General features: G+C 44.9%; 1 protein-coding gene across 5 annotated transcripts in view; it reads right to left on the reverse strand.

The window, feature by feature from the left end:
* The window catches only part of PAK5 (p21 (RAC1) activated kinase 5), a 162,801-nt gene that overhangs the window by 8,387 nt on the left and 133,451 nt on the right, over positions 1-20,963 (reverse strand). For all 5 annotated transcript variants that reach the window (XM_085054000.1, XM_085053999.1, XM_085053998.1 and 2 more), the window contains 2 exons: positions 7,703-8,500; positions 1,719-2,210 (listed from right to left, as the gene is read on the reverse strand). In XM_085054000.1, coding sequence (XP_084910126.1) covers positions 1,719-2,210; positions 7,703-8,500 — 1,290 coding nt within the window. The remainder of the gene's footprint in view (positions 1-1,718; positions 2,211-7,702; positions 8,501-20,963) is intronic.

Genomic DNA, 20,963 nt, shown 5'->3' on the forward strand with positions numbered 1-20,963 from the left:
ATCATGTACTAAATGGTACTGTGCACAGAATTTCAACAGAATACTGGTATAAGGCCCCAGAAAACTCACTCAAAGAGACTTTTAAAAGGCTTACTGTTCTTTGTGTACTCTGAATTAGACACATGGGAGAAATACCAACAAGATATTCTCAAGAGGTCAAAACAACAAAAAACTTCACTGGCAACATTAGAAAATCAGAGAACTTTGGCAAAAGGCTTTGTGCAACTATCAGTCAATGTAAAATACTTCTCAAAGCCCATGAACTTGGCCCATTCAACTTGGCAAATTCTTAAGCTTTTAATTAGATTTTAAGTTACTCAAAAATTCTGAGAAGAGGGAATTAGAATAAGAAGAAAGACAGAAAAGATACAGAAAAGGACATATACAGCCACCAACCCCTGGGTTCCAGCAGAGCTCACAGAAATTCCCAGAAAGTAGAGTCAAGACGTGCTTGCCTCGTGTTTGGACTAAACACCCCTTGGCCTTCCTGGCCTGAGGGGTGTCAGAATAGCAACCAGGAGAGCTAACAACAGCCAGGGAAAGCTTCACTGCAGACAGAGGGATTTCACTGCTGCTGACAGGAGATTTTCAGATGAAATGAGTGACTGGAGCGTGTCAGGGAAGCAGCTTGGTCCTGCACAGCATGTAGGACCTGATTCAAGATGTTACTGTTCAAGAGATGCTCAGTTAGAGCCACCAGTCTCCAGCAGAGGCCAAGCCAAGCCCAAACAACCAGGACAGTCATGCACTGTGTAAAGAAGAACTGGGGGAAGTTTGTTAACAGCTAATATATTAATTTAAAAAGTGAAGTTTTTAAAGGTTTTAAAGAAACCAATCTGTCATGTGCTGAGGGAAGATCCACTCATAGTTAAAACGCAGGAAACAAAAGACAGAATTAAAAGGTTCATTCTCACAGGAGGTTTCCTTAGGATTCTGCAGTGTTTTTGGTATTGATCAGGATATTTACAAGCGACCTCAAAAAAAAAAGGGAGCAGAGAACACACATCCCCAGCTGCTTTAAGGGAGTAAGAAGTAAAAAAAAAAAAAAGGAGAAACTCTTCAAGTTGCAGAAGGTACTCTCAGCCCCAAACAACTGGGTGAAAAAATGGAAAGCAAATGGGAAGCAGTGTTCTGAAATTTAAACTAATGTACATGGGGAAAACAGTGTCCCATAAGCAGCTGTGGGCTTTGAACTGGCTGCAACCACTCAGGAAAGGAGATGTGGGAATTAACACAGATGGTTTCACAAAAAAAGGACTGTCAGCTCTTAGCTTAGTAACCATCAAGAAAGCAAAGGGACTGCTGATGGCAAGGAGGAAGGAGTGAGGAAACAAAAAGCATGTGTATGCCAGAATACAGTGCACATGCTTTTTGAACAGTGGTTAGTCTGGATCCTCCCTCTCAGAAGAATAAACTGTGTCAGGAGACAGTCAGGAAAAGGCAGCCGGGCTATGTCTAAGCACCAGACACACAGCACAGACCAGATGATACATTTCTTAGCTGTTTCCTGTGACAGCATTACAGGTTTAAAGCCAGGAGGAGAGGTAGCTCACTTGAAACTGGTCTGGCGATACATTATTGATACAGCATCGATGTGTATAGGACTCACCATCTTTCTCAGAAGGAAATTAATTTGGCTTTGGATGGAGGCATTTGGCCCACGTCTCCTGTTGAACCTGCCACCTGCAAAACATGAGGCTCCACCCAAACCACCGTACCTCGTTGAAGAGCAGCTCCCTTCTCTGCTGTTTCCTGAGGTCCATCTTCTTCACAGCCACCTGCTTCCCCGTGTGCTTCTCGGTGGCGATGCACACGATGCCCGTGGAGCCCTCGCCGATCTTGATGAAGTTGTCCAGGTACTCCCGGGGGTCTCCAGGGCTCACCACGAGCTGCAGGGCAGCTCGGAACTGTTCGTGGGATACCCTGGAGGGCTGCTGGTCCGAGGAGGAGCCCCAGCTGGGAGGGGGATAAGCACTTGACGTGATGCTTGGGGAGCTGGGGTAGGAGGCGGTGGAAATGTAGGGAGAGCCGGGCTGGAGAGGCGGCTGGTGATAGTGGGGTGCTTTGTGGTACACCAGAGGGTACTGGTAGCTGCTGCTTGAGTAGCTGACTTTGCTCTGACTCTGAGGTAGCTTGACTGGGCCCCTGGGGTAGGTGTCTGACCCAGAGAGCGGTGGGCTGACGACCAGCTGTGCTCGGTCATAATCCACCTGCAACACAAATGCACAGAGGGAGGGTGAGTGAACAATGAACAGTGAACAGCTCCTCCCTCCCTGCTCCTCCACTCCACTTGTTTCCAGCACCACCAGAGGTGCCCAGCAGAGCTGGCACAATGTGCCCCCACATTGTACCCATCCTGCTCCATGTGGCACTGCTGCTCCTGTCTGGACAGGGATTTTCAGACCTCTGGGCTGCTGTGCCCTCAGCAGCACTGACACGAGGCCGGGGAAGTCCAGGAGATCTTTTGTGCATCCCAGGTCCATTGTTCTGTCTAGGTACCTGTTTGTGCATACAACAGTCTTTGTTGAATCATAGAATGGCCTGGGTTGGAAGGGACTGTGCTCCTGAAAATGCCGTGCATCTGCCATGCCTTGCAGGCTCCCTGGGCCATTTCCTCCAAAAATCCATCCCTGTCACATCCTGCCAAAATTTGCCCTTTGGCGAATTCCAATTTGTGTCTTATCAGTACCTGGATTTTGATTCACAGCTCTTAGTCTTTTCTTATGTTTTCCTGTGGCAATTGAGGGATAACCCAACCTCTTCCTGTGGAGGTGGAACCCTAAAATCCCTGTCATCTACTCTCTTGCTGTGCTACCAGCTGTTGTTTGAGTGACTGCTTACGTGAGTTTGATGAGGAGCCTAATTCAATTCACCATTTCTTAAATCATTTTCCACAGTGACACACCACTTAACTGCAGTGTCACAAAACAGCTAATTTTCATCTGAAATCAGAGAAAATCACGAAGGAAATTATCTCGATGGGAGGCCTTGTTCATTTGTAGGCTCCTTTCTATTTTTTATATTTTCCAAGCTTCCCTAAGCTTCTTACATTGAAGGCTAAAAAATACTTTACATTGACAAATACAATAGTTTGCTTCTATCCAAACTAAAACACCCCAAAAGATGTGGGAAAAAAACCTCATTCAAGAATTCAATTTATTTTCTCTGGAAAAGAGAGTCTTCATATTTACAATATGTGACTCCTGACAATGTGTGGAGCATCTCAGGGCAGGGGGGTGGTTTGACACAGGCTCATCATGTAGCACAATTACAAATAATTATGGCAATGAGTTCATTTAATCAATCAATTTCAGTGGCAGTGCACAGGGATGGACAGAGCAGCAAACTCTACACAGCTCATGGTTGCTACTATTACTGCTGGCTGCCGGCCAGGAGTCCCTGATCCATGTTAGTTAAATGCACATTAATCTGAATTTGGCAGAGTAATCAAGGACCCAAGTGAACTGTGAAATTGAATTCTGCGGTGGAACATCATTTGACCATTTTATGCTAAGACTGCAAGAAAAAAAAAAGAAAAAAAAAAAGAAAAAAAAAAAAATCTGCCGCAGCATCAATTTATCACCGTGGGCTCTGCACAGCGAGGAGGAATTCGGAGCTGGAGTCGCCTCGGTGTGGGCAGAGGAGCCTCCAGTGCAATTTTATGTCGGCGCTTTCCCACCTCCCGCCTGAGCTGGGCGTGCTGTCTTTTCATTCCACCAGAGGTTTAGCAGGGAACAGGGAATGCCTCTCCAGAGGGGCTGCTCAGAGGTTTCCCTCAGAAACGTGAAGCTGGAGGCTGCTTCCATGTGAGGCTCACACGCTGACAGCCACCAGCCATCGGCAGCAGCCGGCAAGCACAGAATGGGGTTGTACAGCTGCCTCCCAGGATGCTGGGAGTGCTTCAGCAAAAATCCACAAGATTACAGCCATCATTTCCCTTACTCCATCAGCCAAAGGCAGCCATAAAACAGGAGTCAGAAACATCATGAACTTCATGAAGGACATTACATCTGTTACGCTAATTAATGTGGAAAAGTGCTCAGATGGTTTGGTGCAGGGAGGGGAACTCAATCTAACCCTGCCCTGTATATCTGTGTATGTAGGGACAAATAAATTATTGCTTTGGCTGTAACTACACCATTTTCTTTATAGCCACTGAGTTGGGGGGAAACCTAGTCTAGAAATTCAAGCTGGATAAATCCATGCCAATGAATTATTTGAGGTTTCACCCATGTCTGATATTTCTGAGTATGCCCTAAGCTTAACACACTGGCAAAAGAGTATGCTGCAGTGAAATTTTAGAATGAAAATCCAGGGGTTCAATGTGCTTGCTAAGAAGTTTTGGAAGCTTTCTGAGGTTAGCATTTCAGTACAATGTAGACCCCCTCACTTCCTAAATCCCAAGAAATGTTACAAAAAGTCAGGAGCTATAACGAGTAAATCAGCTGAAGCTCTCCTCCAAGGCTGTGTCCTGATGCAGTGCTCCACATCATGGCAAAATCGAATGCACTTTATTCCACTAATAATTCTATTTCTGTTGCTGAATGCCTACTGAAAGCAAATTCTTTCACCTTTCCTTTCACCTACTGAAAGGAAATTCTTTAAATACAACAAAGGAAAGAAGAAACCAGTGCAGTGCTCATTCAAGATCAGGCCAAAGGAGGAGCTGAAGCTCTGACACGACATCCATCACGGCACAGCGGCATCTCCCGCATCCACATCGGCACTCGGGTCTTGTCGCCATTACAGCGGAGATGTAACGCTCTGTCTGAACTCATTTCAGCTCTCACTGCTGACAGTGATGCCTGTTATGCACTGCAAGCAGAGGGAACATCTGCCTGTTCCTGAGGGGTCCCTTCCCTTTCAGCCAAATGAGTTCCCTTTCCCCACGCAGCCTGCAGTGGGACTGCGGCAGAGATGCAGCTCAGCCCTGCGGCCAGAGCCCACATCCTCGAGTCCCGCAGGGATGGACTCACCCTGCCGTGACATGCAACGCATTTCCATCTCATCAGGCTTCACTTTGCCCAAGTGGTCTGTAAGTCACACCGAGATCGCGAAGGCAAAGGTTACTCTCTCGTGCTTTGCTGGTGGAAATCCCCAAGACTCCCTGCTCCAGACAGAGGTGGCAGGCAGCACTCAAGTACAGCTGCTGGCATGTGAATGGGAAGACTGGGAGAAAAGGAGAGGGTTTCTGACAGTAAAGGCTTGGTCCTGCCTTTGCTAGGCTGGAAAAGTCCTTGTGGTGCAGAGGGACACAGAGGATGATGGTGAGAGACACCTCTGCTATTTAATAGTGGTACGAGGTAGCAAAGGGGAGAGCAGACATCATGAGCCCTTGAAGGAGAGACAGGAGAGGGTCACAGAGAGCTCCTACTGGAAAATGGCAGGTAAAGGAGCTGTGAAATAATAGGGCCTGGTGCCAGAAGTTAAGAGGGCTGCCTGCGATGAAAGGGAGGGTAAAAACAAAACATGCAGCACAGACTGGCCAAAAATAAGCCACTCTGGCATGACAAATTCGATACTGTGAAACAATATTAAGGTGGGACATCACCTCTGGGAGGTGAGGGGAATACTGCAGACTCTGCAACTCCATGCAGGTATACTAGAGTTAGTCTGCAGGACAGGAGAGCAGGCAGGTAACGTGGCGGCGGCTGGAGGGAACCAAATCTGAGCCTCTGACTTCCTACACCTTCATGGTCCCACTGCACAGCAATGGCCAAGCCCAATGCACAGCAAGTCTTCTGATGTAACAACCCTGAAATCACTGATAATGAAACAGGGGAGAGGTTTATTTGACATCTCTCACCTAAAAATAATACTGAAGGAAGTTTGCTCTTCACATATGCAAGCCAAAATGAACATCCTTGTTAAACGCACTTCGATGCCACATATTCATGCCTGCAGACCTTTTCACCCCTTTCAATTATACTTTAAAGCCAATCTCATTTGTTAAATATCAGACTTGAGATCTGCTTCTCATTTAGTAAGCCCACTTGATGAACCATTTTCTTACTAATGCTTCTTTGAAAGGAATGTTCTTCAACAGTCAACCAAGAAACTCTTATTCACTGTGGATGGGCTTGGGAATTAACTGCTGCATTTAACAGTGAATCATCAAGTTTCAATACACCAAGGTTGTAGGAGTGGTTTTGATACTCACAGGAGAGGAACAACTCACAATGAATCTTGCATGGAGGCATCTTTTTTTTTTGTTTTAATAAAAATTGTTACTGCATTTTAATGGGATATTTCTCAAAGTGCTGGAGTCCTGTAAAAAACACCTCTGTCTTCTGCCCTATTGGAAGGTGTAAAATTGGCAGAAGTAGGTGCTAGAGGGTTTCTGAATTACTGGATTTGTCCTTCTCCTTTCTAAACTCTGACAAAACAGCTGCTTTCAGTGAAGGAAATGGCAGCTAACCCATCCCAGACTTTCCTCACAACTTCCAGAATCCACACTGAATGCTCAGTTAGCTACCACACACACTCCTCCCACCACACTTTGAGCTTTGGAAAGGCACCTAAAGGAATCTGGTAACTTTTCTACTTCTCCCATGATATACCCTCGCATTGCTCACCCTTTACCGTGGGGCACCATGGTAATAGCAAAGCAGCCAAAACCAAAGGAAGCAAGACACAGGCATATGCCAACACAGGGATATCATGGATCTGCAGAGGCCTGGGACTGCAGCAGGACACAGCCACGTTCTCAGAGCACAGAGCCAGTAAGCAAATGCACCATTCAGATCATCATCAGGGAGCAGAATGGATCTCACCACTGACAGTCACCTACCTCAGCACATGGAAAGTCACAGCAACCCCCGACTTGGAAAAATTACCATCTCGGTGCCTGTTGCTAGGGGAACTCGGTGATGTTCAGTGCAAGCTACATTGAAAAAGCATCTCTTGCAGAATATTAGATGCTTAAGTGGGTCATCATGGTTTTGGGGCTAGAGGTGTGAGAGAAGCACCTTTCTCTGAACTGAACAAGTGCTTTCAGCAAACTGTTGCAAGCAGGGTAGGACAGCTTGTGTAGTTAGTATTCCTTATGCAGCAGAGCAGGCGATGGATTTGTGCAGAGGAGCTGCCTTTAGGTAACATGGCTGAAATGCTTTCTTGCACATCAACCCTTTTTTTAAACTACATCTACAATGTCTAGGGTGAGATCAGCTGCTTTGATTTAATTTCAATGCTGAAAAACAAGCAGAAAGGGGTAAGCCCCTACTCTCATCAGCAGTGAATATAAAGATGGCATAAATACAGTATAAATACTGAAACACAGAGGTTCCAGCCTTGCACGGTAACAATTCAAACACAGAAGTATCTGATATACAAACCAGACCAGCGTCTCACCTCCTGCTGAGATCTGCTCAGGCATATGAACTCCCAAGGCTACAAAAGCCTGTCAAACAACCTGGGCTTCTTGGGAATTTCAAATAAAATCCTCAGAGGACGGGCATCTCCAAACCCGCCTTTTAATAAGAATTTTAAACCCACTGGTCCCTGACATCTATTTTCATATACCCAAATAAAGCAGGTGGGTTTCCACACCTGCCAAGGAGCAGCCACACGACTCTGGGGGACGTTACAGGCACCATGTTTGGCACCATGTGCCCAAGCATGTCTCCTTGCCCTTCATTTTCCCTTTTCGCCCTCCTGTTCTGGAGAGGCTGATCCGTGCCCTGGCGGCACTGTCCCAGGTTACCTTGGGAATGCCGGCAGCGGTTTCGGACAGGCGGGGGTAGGTGTAGGAGCTGTAGGAATGTCCTTGCTGGTGTGCTTTGAAGGCGCTCGCTCCGTAGGGCATGGCTGGCTCCTGCAGGCCGGAGCCTGACCTGGACCTCTGCCTCATGGCCGGCTGAGGGCTCGCGGGGTCCACGTAGGATGACTTTGGCCTCTTATCGTAGTCATCCTTGGCCAGGCCGTGTCCCCAGTCGCTGTCACCGTACTCCAGCCTCTCCTTGGGGCACTCGCTCTGCACCGACGCTCGGGATGGCGCGTAAGGAAAGGAATCTCTGTAGTCCAGGGAGGATCCGCTGGGGATCCGCTGGTACTCCAGCTTTAGGCCGCCGTATTCCAGCGGTTTGGGCTTGCTCTCCAGGTGTGCGTGGTAATCTGGGAGGAACCTGGAGAAGTCTGACTGCAGGGGTGTCACTTCCGAGTAATAGATGTCCCGGGACGTCACCTTCATCATGTGTCCGTTCTGCTTGGCAGCGTAGCTCCCCTTGTAGTACCTTTCCAGCTCTTCCCCGTAAAGAGTCTTGTCTCGATACTTCTCCACGACATAGTCTGTTGTCGTGTCTGACTCACTGGAGTACTGGGAATACGTGATGTAGCCATTTTCCTCCTGGTGCCTCGGCACGTGGTTTGCATTTCCTTGGTGGTGGGTGGGAGGACTTTCCTTCCTTAGGGAATTGGATCGTGTCACTGAGATATTGTCAAACTCTTCCAGCAGGCCGTTGATTGAAGTATCCTTTCGAGGCTTGTTTCCTCGAACAATAGTCTGGGAATAAAAAAATTGCATTGATTAAATACTGTTTTTTGTTTAGTATTTCACCAAAAAGGAAAAAAGTCTGTGATTCACCCAGGCATACCTGTAGCAATGCATTATGTTCTTCAGTCACATACCTCATTGCTAAAATAAATCTCAATAAATGCTTACAGTAGGACTTGAAGAAATGAAGAAATGTTTAAGTTCAGTGTAGATCATAAGCTGGGATTTGGCATGCAACCCCAAGACACTCTCAAAAAGCCGAGTTTCAGAGGTAGGTGTTCAGCATTCAACAACAGAGACATTTAAACCCAGCCCTTATTTTTTATTTGCTATTATTCAATTGTCTATATCAAGCCAAACTGGTGAATCTGATTTACAGGGCGCGGAGAAGCTAAATGAAAATCAGTCAGCGGTCACTTCCACGTGTTATTTTAACAAACTGCTGCAATGGAAAGTAGCATGTAGTTTAGTAGGCACTGGATTTTCTTGGTTTTTTCTTTTTTTACAAAACAGTATGTTCCTGAGTAGCAGAATCCCACTGAGGATTGCCTCTTAGTTAACTTAGTGTAAGAGACACTTGGGAAAGAGCATCCAGCAAACCACTGTGCACAACCATGGCTCTGAGACACCCACACCAGGGATGCCAAGTGGTAGCCTTGTTTGTGTCCCACTATTGCAAAGTGGATAGACCCCCCTTCTCATGCCTACCCCCTTCTGTCCAAAATACAGCTGCTTCTGGCAGCATAGGAGGCGAGCAGTGCTTGGTTACAGCTCTCCTTCAAGAAAGATTTTATTTTTTCAGCCAGTACCACCTGAAGTCTGTAACAAGTGGCTGCATCAATTTTTCACCTGGGGACTGCCATTGAGCACCACTTCACGTTTATAAACACCTGACAAGGATAAGATTTTCAGATTGGTGGCCAGGGCCATAAATCAGCCAGGCTCTACTGAAAACACATTTGCTTTGCTGATTTACTTTGGCTAAATATCTCTGGCTGCATCTTATTTAACTCACTGAGCTTTTCAACAGAGTCACTGTGGTCACCCCAAGGAGACTTCCCTCTGTGGGCTGCAGCCTATATTGCACACTGGCCATGGTGTATGGGAAACCAACCAGCCATATCAGATGCTGAACGTGGAATACTGGACACCAACCACAGCATGTCAGATCTGGCCTAGTCACTGGCTCTGTACTCGCTGCTTTGCTCCAAGCATGGTGAGGCTGCCCAAGCCCTGCTTGAAAGCACTCAGGGGTTCAAACTTTGTCAAAATAAGCATTTAATGACTAATAATAAGATCTCAAAATTACAGGAATGTTTTCTGTCACTCAGCAAAAGGCAGCTGAGAAAAGGCAGGCGAATAACAACGCAGCCCTGACCTCATGCTGCTCCCTGCTCTGATTTATGTCTGTAATTACTTGCCTGGTTTGCTATTTTGAAGCCAGTGGTACCGAAACAATAGGACAGCAAAAATAAGGGACAGCAAATAGATCATTCCTTTCGCCTCCAAAGCCATTCAGCAGGATGAGAGGAATTGGTTTCATTCTGCTACAGCCTCTTTGGCAGGATGATTGTGTGATCATTCATATTTAATTATCACATAATAAATCAGCAGCGTTCGACAATGAAATGCTTATAATTGAAAACAAGATTGAAATACCCAACTGCCGCCCTGCTCCGCTCGCCTGTCAGGGAGGAAAATGCCAATTTAACACCCTCCAGGGGACTGGGCTGCACAAAGGAGAGGTTTCCTGGAGCAGCCGCGCTGGGTCTGCACAGAAGGGCCCTGGAGCCACAGGGAGCCCCTGGAGCAGAGGGGCTTCTTTTGTTGCAGGGAAGAGAAGATGTCCCTCTGCCCCTCCAGGCACATGCTGTCTGCAAGCAGGATTTTCAGACACCTTCAGAAGGAAGATTTAGAAGAATGCAGCTGACTGTTTATGCGTTAGGGAATTCATTGGTGACAAATCCCTGCAGTTCAGGGATTTTCTGCAGACAGGTGCGTGCGTGGGAGTAACCTTTTTGATTATGAAGATTTAAAAATAGCACTAATAGTAAAATGATCTTATAGGAAATTCTGATTTTCAAAAAAAAAAGCATTTGCCACCAAAGCCCCAGTCTGATGAAGCTGTCTTGGGACCTCAGTGCTGTCTCTGGGTCGTCAGTGCTATCTCATCCTGACTGATGAAGTTAAAGGGATTAAGAACTAAACCCCTTTTCTTTTATCCCACCATTTTAAGGACGATCACTGGTGAACACTGACTTGCAAGTGTGATGGCTGCAATTCCTATTGGCTTCAGACTCTTCTCCATGAGAAAATGAAAATGACCAGCACAAAGGGAGGGTAAAACTTACCTATTCTGAAGGCACATTTTCTACTGAATACTCAGTGCTTTGCTACTATGAATAACAATTATTACCAATTATGATAATTATTTATGGCTAATAACAACAACCATATTTCTATTTCTTTTGTCTTGTTTTTATATTTTTCATTTCCTTTATATGAAAGGACATAGATTTGGGAAGATGCCCCCAGGCTAAACTAGACAGCCTACACCAGCTTTATCTTTTCCAAGGAAACATCTAGCACCATTCTTATCAAAAGAACTGTAGTGTCCATGGAGAAGAAAATTTAGGAAGTGTTTCACCCAGACCCTGTGAAATACTCTGCATTGCCAGGTGTTTCGCTATCTGAATAGAACTTAAAATTTTTATACACAAATCTGAAGTACATTGTGTAATTCCCTGGTGGGAAGAACCATTTACTAGGCTGAAAAAACAAATTAATATCCCAAAGATGGTATCGGTCTAAAGGAGTAATAAAAATGATTGCTCTGTAAGGATGAGCAGAGCACCAAAAGTAAAAAATAAAATCAAGTAAGATGTTATGAAGAGTAAAACATACGTTGTACCACGTTAACTAGTCCTGAAGTGATTTACTAGAGAGGAAGTGTGTGCTGGGAGCTCACCAGCACCCACAGCTTTCCTGGGAAGCACAGGATTTGCAGAAAGAAAATTGAAAAGAGATTGAAAGAGATTTCGAGAGATTGAAAGCCGCCATAACCGTGGCCCAAACTCCCAAACCTGAAAGCCTAACGTTAGTGCAAGGGCCTACAGGAATTACCCAGGTTCTCAGGAACGACTTCACTGGAAAAGCCAGATGATGTAGGGTCTTGGTTTGGGACTGCAGACTCCAGTCTTACTGGGCACTGTAGCAGTGAGCAGAGGGAAAACCTCATGGAATGGAAATACAATGGCAGGAATTCACAAACTATGGGAAATCTGAGCACTAACTTAAAAAGCAAAACAAAAACCTTGAAAAAAGTAATAGAAAAGGGCTGTCATGGAAAGTGATATAATGGTAGTGCCATTGGAACCAGACTAAGTTTTCTAATTTTGAAGGCTTTATAAACTGAAAAAAATGTACTTTTATAGGAGGAGGAAGGAATTCTGTCTCTCCATATAGTCTAGATATATTTACATAGATTGTTTTCTAAATTTTCTTTAACTACTTCCTGGTCTCCAAATTTTTAAACTTAAAAGAATTTTCAAAGCTGCTGCAGGCAAAGCGGATCAAAGCAATGTATTATTTGCAAGGGTTGATGGGCTAATATTTCCGAGGCCTTTGTTCTGTCTCTTGAGATCACATAATGGAAACCTGTCCAACAGCTGGTCACCCACGGAAAACCAGGATCAAGCTCTTCCACAGGCACAGCTCCCACAGGCTCCCCAGGAAAGGTGGGCTCAGTGCTGGTCGATACTCCATGTTTATTAAAGGACGTTTTCCAGCGCGTTGTGCAATTCCGGAGGATCAATGCTGCTGCGGATGAAGGAGCGCCAGGGCATTTTACGCTGCCGTTCCCCTCGCACATTAAATCAATGGGGCACAGTCTCTGTGAATTAAGGCTGGAGCTGCAGCTCTCATTTCATTTCCACCGCTCTCTGGACAGGTTGGGTGCCTGCTCTGGAGCCTGGTGACAGGAGACATCCTTCATGGCGCTTCTGCAGCGGCCTGTCCTGCGGTGATAAGCTATAATGGATCTGTCTAGGAGAAAGGCTGTCTTGCCTTGTTTCCAGAAGGGGATGAAAAACAGCTTCTGTGCTCAAATACTGTATTAACCTTGACAATAATGAAGTGGGTAATTAACTGTTTTGCCCTAATGTGACCTTGCATTTATTGTCTTTAAAACTACTATACTTTACACACTCGTTAGGAATATATCATCCTTTGTCCTCCCAGAGCTATTTTCAGGAGTCAATGAGGATTTTAAATCTCTGCGATGTGCAGAGTGAAAAAAACCCTATTTTAAGGAAAGGTTGCCCTTATAAACAGCCTATCTAAACTCTGATTTTGCCTCTAGCTAGCTTCTCCCCTCATTTGCATTATACATAAACTAAAAGCACAGCTAAAAATAAATTTTTTTTCTTAAGAAAATGTGCATGAAGCACAGATGGTCAGAATATTCCAAGTGATGGATGTGTTGGTAATTTATTTTCTTATGTTGCAAGACATTCAAAGTATTTGAAACTGTGTTCATGACACCACATTTTACTCCTCAGTGTAAGCAAATATGAACGGCACTTGGGAGAGAAAAACTGATCCTTGTCATCATGTCAGAAGGAAAACTCCGGCTTTCCCTGTAAGTAACAGAGTTTTATAGCTGCAGCCAAAGTTGTCAGGAGTCTGCATTTGATCTACTCTTATCAGAAGAAAAAGTACTTGGAGGAGGAAGAACTTGTTTACTCTGCAGGTGACCAGACAATGGAACACACTGGCCGGAGAGGTTGTGGAGTCTTCCTCACTGAGAACAGTCTGGTCGAAACCCTGGGTAAGCAGTTCCATGAGGCACTTAAAGCTTTTCCCCATGGAATATTCACTTGAGGACAAGTTCAAACCTCTGAGTTGCTTTTCCAAATGACAGTGTCAGAGTTATCCTCCCAATTCTTTCACATTCCAGTGAATTCTTAATTACAACCGAAGGGGGAAGCTTTGTGGGAAAGGACTGAAAAACATTTCTATACCTCCACTCCCTTTCTCCCCCAAGTGGGAAGTTTAGGGCACTTGTGCCATACAGATTAGCCTGGAAATAAGCCTTTTCCACAGCAACTCATCAGATACATAGTGAGAAATGATGCTGGATGGGATAAGAGGTAATTTATCACTCTGCACCCTCCAGTAGTGTCCTGAGGGATCTGCTCCAGTTTTGATCTACAGCCTGTCTACAAAACAGCTATTACTCAGAGTTAGTCAAAAGGAATACACAACAGACAGGAAAGTATGTCAGAACATCCCTTCCTGAAGCCTGTAATTTAGAGCTGGGTTTACACCTGGAAGCCTCAGAGCTTATATAATTTCTGTTACAAACTCCTTCCCAATGCTGTAAATTCTCATTCTTCCCATAAAAACAGTATTAGAAAAAAGTAATTGTTTTGGTATCCCACAGTTCCTTCCTTGGGGAAGGCATTCTGCAGATTGGTGTTGGATGACTCAGCTGGGCCAGGATCTTGGCTCTCTGCTCCATGGACCACTCTACACCCCAGAGTCACCTGCTCAAACCAGGTGTCACCTGCCCCCTGCTGGGAAGTGTCAAAGCATGTGAGCCATGATCCTGTCCCATGAATTGCTAATCCCTTCTCAGGAGATCCATAAAACCCTGTCTGGGACAGCTCTTAGACAGGACCTTTCTCCTGCACAGGAGAAATGAAAGAAAAACGAAGTGAAACTCAGCCAAGTTAGCCTTTAGGATGGTAGAAGTCCTCCAACGTGAGCCCAAGAGTGCTGCAGGATGTGCCATGGCTGGGCTGTGCATGTCACCAGAGCTGACTCCAAACCACTGGATCAAAACAAAGGTACAGCTTGAGAGCAGTCAAATAAGCTTAACAACACTAGTGCCAGCTGTTTAAAATTCTTCAAAAGCAAAATAATGGAAAATTATAAAAAAGGCTCACCAAAGCGGTACTGTGTAATTTCTCACAGCACTTTCAAAAGTTGGTTTCCATAACAACAAGAGCAACGTTTCATTATAATCACATTCACCGGTAATTCTTTTGACATCTTAAAATATAGCAACTTTAACAAAACATTTAGTTTTAAAATACCACTGAAATATCTAAATTCTAGGAACTTTTTCTTATTTTTTTAAAATACACAAAAATGCTTGTTATATGAAATTTGGAATGCTATTAGAGAATATTATAAGTCAAGAATAATTATTCTGGGCCTACTTAAACTACATCTGATTGGTGCAATTTTATTTGTAATATACATAGATCTCTCAGACACACAATAAATGAGTGAAATGTGACTTAACAGTGTTAGTTTGAAAGAGAAAGTTAGTGTATGTATTAGTGAGGGTTAAACAGCACTTCAGGAAGAAGAGTGGAGAAATCGCAAACCAGTCAAATTCTATTTCATAGGACTTAAGACCCTTCAAAAATTTCTTTTACCCAAAGACGGAAAGGAAAACCAAAATGTCCCATACTATTAAATTCCTCAAAAACATTAGCAACAGGAATTTTAACTCCTGTCTTAGTAGTGCTGCATTTTCATAAGGCTGGTGGCAATGGTTTCAGCACAACAGTACATAGAGCAGACCTGCTAAGCCAAAAAGCTGTACCAAACCACACCAAAGACTGCCATGTTTTGGCCACATTCTGGATAAAATCTATTCATCAATCTAAAATCTTCCCATTTTGTCAAATCAACATTTTCTGGCAGGAAAAGAGAAAGATCAGCGACCTAGATGCTTGATGAACCAGCAGGACCAGGACCAGGACCAGGTACCTTGTTCTCTCTCTTTCATAGCCATGTCATCTGCCAGTGCCTCTGTGTTAGAGGAAGTGGGTTTTCTCCCCACCAAAGAAGTTGTAAAGCAAATTCAGTAATATTTACTGAGGTACAGCTTTTAATCTTGTAATGCCAAGAAAGGAGCAGAGTGGAAGCTCATGACATGTCACAGGTCCAGGACCAAACTTTGCCACAGGCAGGGCTGTGTGTGCATGACTCAGACACAATTTTGTCAAAATAAAAATAACAGGACTAAGGGCAGTAAGTATAAAGCACTGAAGCTCCGGTGTCTCACTGGTACCTCTGAGATCTGGGCTTAGGAAGGGGTTTGTGTCTGGATTACTGACGCACTTAGGGAAAGACACAGGAACGATGCCTTCTGCATTTCAGTTCTTCATCCTCAACTGCGATGCAGGCAACAGGAGATGAAGGATGCCAAACCTGATGCCTCTTTCAGTTCTGGCATCATCACTTTCACAGGAAAATGCATTGTGAAAATGCATTGCAAAAATGCATCTTAAACCAGGTATGAACTGACTCTGCTGCCCATCTGGACTTGGTGCAAGCACTCCCCAGGGAAACTGCAGGGATAGCAAGAGGAGCCTACAGGGGCCTTGGAATATCCCAAGTGGGTGCAGAGTTCTCTGCAGCCAAACACAATCGTCATCAACCTTAATGTTTATCAGCCAGTTGTCCTTACACCTAGTATCTGCAGTCTAGACTGTTATTTTTCCGTGTTTTTATGTGGGGGTGATGGGAGGAAAATAAAACCCCACTTTTCTCAACAAAGGCATGAGAAATTGAATGAATTAAACCAACACTTCACCACCAGCTCCCCAAATACTTCAACTTCCACAGCCCACTGCTACACACCACAGGAGCTGTGGGTGTCCCACATAGTGCTGACACTGAGACACCCACTGCCACTTCTTTCAGTGCACAGAGTTGGTATTTTATATCTACACATGATTGGTGCTGGGAACTGGCGGGGCACAACACTGTATGAATCTTCCCAGGGCTGACAGGCATTTGAAAAAAGCCTTTCTACAACCAAGCTGCATGCCACTATCACAGATTTTAAGAGCCACAAAGGTGTTGAGGTGGGATTTTCACGGGGAGAGGAGCCCTGCTGTGGGGTGGGTGGTGTGAAATCCAGTGCCCCACCCTCCTGGTCCCACTCACCCATACATTTACCATTAAGACCACTGTGCACAGGGCATTGCACACAGGGAATGCAGTCTGCTTTTGACCAACAGCACCAATTAAAGAAGCTTCAGACAGGGACAGCCTGTAATTCACGAAGTCACACTGCAGCATAAACCGCCTTTGGAGCTCAGATGATATTTCCCTGGATGAGGTTCCCCTCGTGCCCTAAGCATGCCCATTAACAAATGCAAGGTTGATGGAGCATTAACCCAATTAATGATCCCGGTGCTTTTTTTCCTCAGTGAAAGATTTCTGACTGCAGTTTGATTGAGCTTTCTGAAATATTTAAGTCAATTCCAGTGTGATAAAATTTTACGCTCGGTCAGTAATTGCCTTCATCTGACAGCTCTGACAGTGGGGCACTTGCTTAGGAGGGCAGAGGCTCTTGGGTCACTCTGCTGTGGTCGCGGTCATCTCCTGCTTTTAATTAAAATGAGGATTTTGACAGTCTGCTAATTTAGAAGAAACAATTTGAACTGTGTTACTTTTGGCTGCGATCCACCACAGCAAAGGAAGCTTTATATCCAGTAGATGCTTGAAGACAAAGTCAACATTTCTGTTTCAGAATGTGCAGGGCTGGCTCGAGGAGCTCCCAGTGCTCTGCAAGCCATGGTGGTGGGCTGTGAATTACTTTCCCACTCCTTAAATCATCAGGCTGAGGCAGAGAGCAGAGGAAGATGTTGGTGAGTGCTAAGTGCCTCAGTGCCCAGTGCCACAGATCGATGGGGCTTGCTGCCCACAGGCCCTGCTCAGGGTTGGGACACTCCCTGCAACCTCAGCCCTGCAAATTTGGGATTAACACCCTGAGGAAGGGCAGGATGATGTGTGCAGAGCACTGCCCATGCTGGCAGGAAAGGCACTGTCAAGGTACAGCAGGAGAAATCATCCCACAGCCAGGGAAGTGCTAAAAAATGCCTCAGTCCCACAGCCTTAAAACAGTGAGAAAGTTTCAAGGTTCTTCCCAATACACTAAAATTGTGCATTCCTGGCCACACATATGTAAGAGGCATTTTTTAATCTGACTGATGTCTCTGACTATTATGGACTTCATCCTCTCCTGAAAGCTCACTCCTTGATTTCAGGGAATGCAGAAATTTGTACTGGCAAAATAAAAACACAAAATAACTTCATCTGCATTGTAAATTGCAGCATTCTTTCTTCTAAGGAAATATATTATTTTTCCTTTTCAAGGACAGCTATCAAATGGGAAATGCAGCCACAAGAAAACTCTAAGGAAGTGGGCCTGACTCTCACTGAGTGGCTTGCAAACATGGAATTTGGACATGAGGCAAGAAGTGCTCCTGTGAGGAAATCTAATGGTTAGGTCAAATTTACAAGGCAGGTGAGACAAAAGACACAAGGAGCTTCCTCAGCTGACGTTTTAATTATTCCCTCTTGTAAAAGAGAAGTGCAAATCAAACACCTTCTCAATGGGAACAAAGCCAGGCAGGAGATTTCTGAGGCTGCCGTGCAGCGGAGGTGAAGCCCAGGCCAGCATGACAATCTCTCGTGTAGAAGAAACTGCTCAAACATTTCTAGGCTAATCTCGATTTGATTCAATTTGCTGGGCTGCGTCGCCACCAAGTGCACTCTGTGCTCGGCGGCAGATTGGTCCTGACACGCTTAATAAATTAATCTGCCTGACACAGTGCTGCTCCCTCCCTTCCTCCAACCCTGCCACACAGCAGCACGGGAAGTAAAGGGAGAAGAAGGGCAGTAGGGAAGCTGCTGATAAGGGAGAAATGGGGCTGCTTCCCCCAGCCTGGGGTGTGGGATGGGAGTCAGACCTCATCTCCTGCTCCAGAGCATTTTCCCTGGGTGGTTCATTAAAACCATTGTGTTTAAACCAAATTTCTATGCCATATCCCAATGTTCCCGGAAAGTGCTACTTCAGATGGAAGCATAAGCCTTAGCAATAAGGATCTTTACTTGCACTGCGCTCAGTAAGAATCATTAAATGCAAACCAGGACACAGATACTAATTACTGTTATGCTCAGACTACAAAACTATAAAATTCAGTAACATTCACCATCTTTTGCTATCCTTTTAACTGTGTCATCCTGATAGCCAACTACTAATGCCTGTTGGATCTCAGCAATTAAAAAGCAGAAATGCTCATCCTAAATACTTCTCTTTTGTTCACTTTTCTCCCTCCAAAGGTCTGTATCTGAAATGCCCTTTTATTTTTTTCCTGGCCCACATAGTTCATCCCACAGACTACAGAAAAGGCATTTAAAAGTCTCTGCAGGTATGCCAGTGTTGTTCCCTGGTATTACATAGCACTTGTCTGGTGTAATTGGATCCTTCATGAAGGGGAAGACAAGAAAGAAAGGAGAGCAAAGCACTTTCAAATTCCTAGAGAGCCACCAAAGCCCAGATCTAATCATGTCAGAGCAGGAGATAGAAAAAACCACATTTATACCTGCAGCTTTGGCTCCACAGGTAAGTGAGCTGCTTGGCAACATTTTTTCCCCTCTGATCCTATGTCTCTTACTGAACTAAATTCTGCTGGGATTAAATAAATGTGTCTGTTTGGTTATAATTATAGAATCACAGAATGGTTTGGATTGGAAGGGACCTTAAAGATTTCTATGATATGGAACACAGTTTAATGGGACTGTAACCTGTCTGGTTTCTGTTCTGGACTAAAATGGCTCCAACCATGTTCATTAGCAGACCTAGACACAAATAAATCACAGAGATGTGCAGAATGTGCAGTGACTGAATGACTACTGTCCTTGCATGGAGGAATGAAATGAAGGAGCAAGCACTGTCCTGACGAGCAGCGCGAGGGAACTCACGACAGTCTCAATGTGAGATATAAGCAAGCTCCATTTTATTTCACCAAACAAGACACTTATATACTGTTACAGTTGTTACTAATTATAGTTACACACGTATCTGCAGTCTGTTCTCACATATTCAGGGTTTTTCTTGGTGACTCCCTTACTCTTTTCTCATAACACTTCTGACTCCTTATCATTTCTCATAACATTTTTTCACAGCTTAGAAACACACAGCTGTGTTCCCAGGTTTTAGCTTCTCATGACACTTTACTAGGATTTTTACTGAGGCCTGCCTATGCTGAAGCTTTGCTCAGGCCTGCTCAACTAACACAAATTTTGCTGGAAAACTGTGTTTTCCAACACTGTCCTAGTGCTGATGTGGACTGCAGATGCTGCAGCACCAATTTGATGTGGAAATTCCCTCCACAGACCTGTTCCTACGTGGGCTAAAGGATGTGACTTGAGCAAAAGCCATCAGGATGCCCTAGCAGATTTCTCCTTACCTCATCTGTCAGGACCCCCTTTTGACATGCATGGATACGAACTTCCAGAGATTCCCTGCTGCCACCTAGTGTTTCCCACGGCCGAGCGCTGACGAAACGAGCAGAGAATTTTCTAACTCAGCTTTCTATCTAAGGGACTTCAGCAGCACCACTGGAGGCTCGGCCAGTCCACGGAAACAAGGAATCTCTCCGCATATTTTACTCCATGTTGGCTTCCTCAGCTGAGCCAAGCGAGAGCTCACTGGATGGTGTGACTGAAACTTGGTAAAATATATCCAGCCTTTCCAAACATTTACTGGGAAAAGCATTTACTGCTCACACCTCACCGTTTATTTCCCATGCTTTGCCTTGGGGGACCATGGCCATGGAACAGGTACCAGGAGGACCCCGAAGCATCACCTCCACCTGCCTGGTCCTTCACAGGCCCAAGCCCTGCTCCTGGCTCCAGAGAGAGGATGGTCAGTGCCGGGAAGGCTTTCGAGCAAAAAGCTGGGCTGAACAAACCAGAAGGAGCTACAAACAACAACAGCCACTTGAGCAGTGATGGAGGTCTCCACCTCCAGGCAGCAAGCTGGGAGTGGGGCTCATTTTTCAGGACAGGCAAGCCAGACAGAGGAGTTACTGGAACAGTGTCCTATGGATTTGTCTTTAGGGACCAACTTCTATTGTAAAAAAAGAACCTGATTATGAGCGTCCTTGCTCAGGATCTAATTCCTGGCTTGTTTCAGGTTATAAAGTGCTACTTGGAGAATATTCCCAGTCTGGTATTCCCACAGGAGAACAGATTCAATTTCTGAAATGCTGACACAAGAGACTGGCCCTTCTATATAGACCTATAGGTTAATGTTGATTTTGAGCTCTAAAGGAAGCTGGTCTGCTTCAGCAGCTGCAGACTGTAAACTTCAAGTTTACTTTCAATGTTTATTTAGTGTATTGCAAAGTTCTGCTCACCCATGTAAGCTCTCAACTAAAGCTTACCCTTGCAAGATTCCTCTCACATGAATATCACTTAAAATCTCAGTGCTGATGGATTTAAGAACATTCTTTTACTAATCCTATTGGAGACAACTTTAACCCACAGAAGTCTGTAATATTGATCTCCATTATTGTCTATGATTGCTGGAGGCCCAGGTGATGTAAGTCCTTTGTCATGTGAGTGGCCCAATTAAATTCAATGCCAACTGCTGTAT

The sequence above is a fragment of the Lichenostomus cassidix genome, chromosome 3, assembly GCF_008360975.1.
Source record: "Lichenostomus cassidix isolate B80296 chromosome 3, HeHo_3.0, whole genome shotgun sequence".
Taxonomy (NCBI): Eukaryota; Metazoa; Chordata; class Aves; order Passeriformes; family Meliphagidae; genus Lichenostomus; species Lichenostomus cassidix.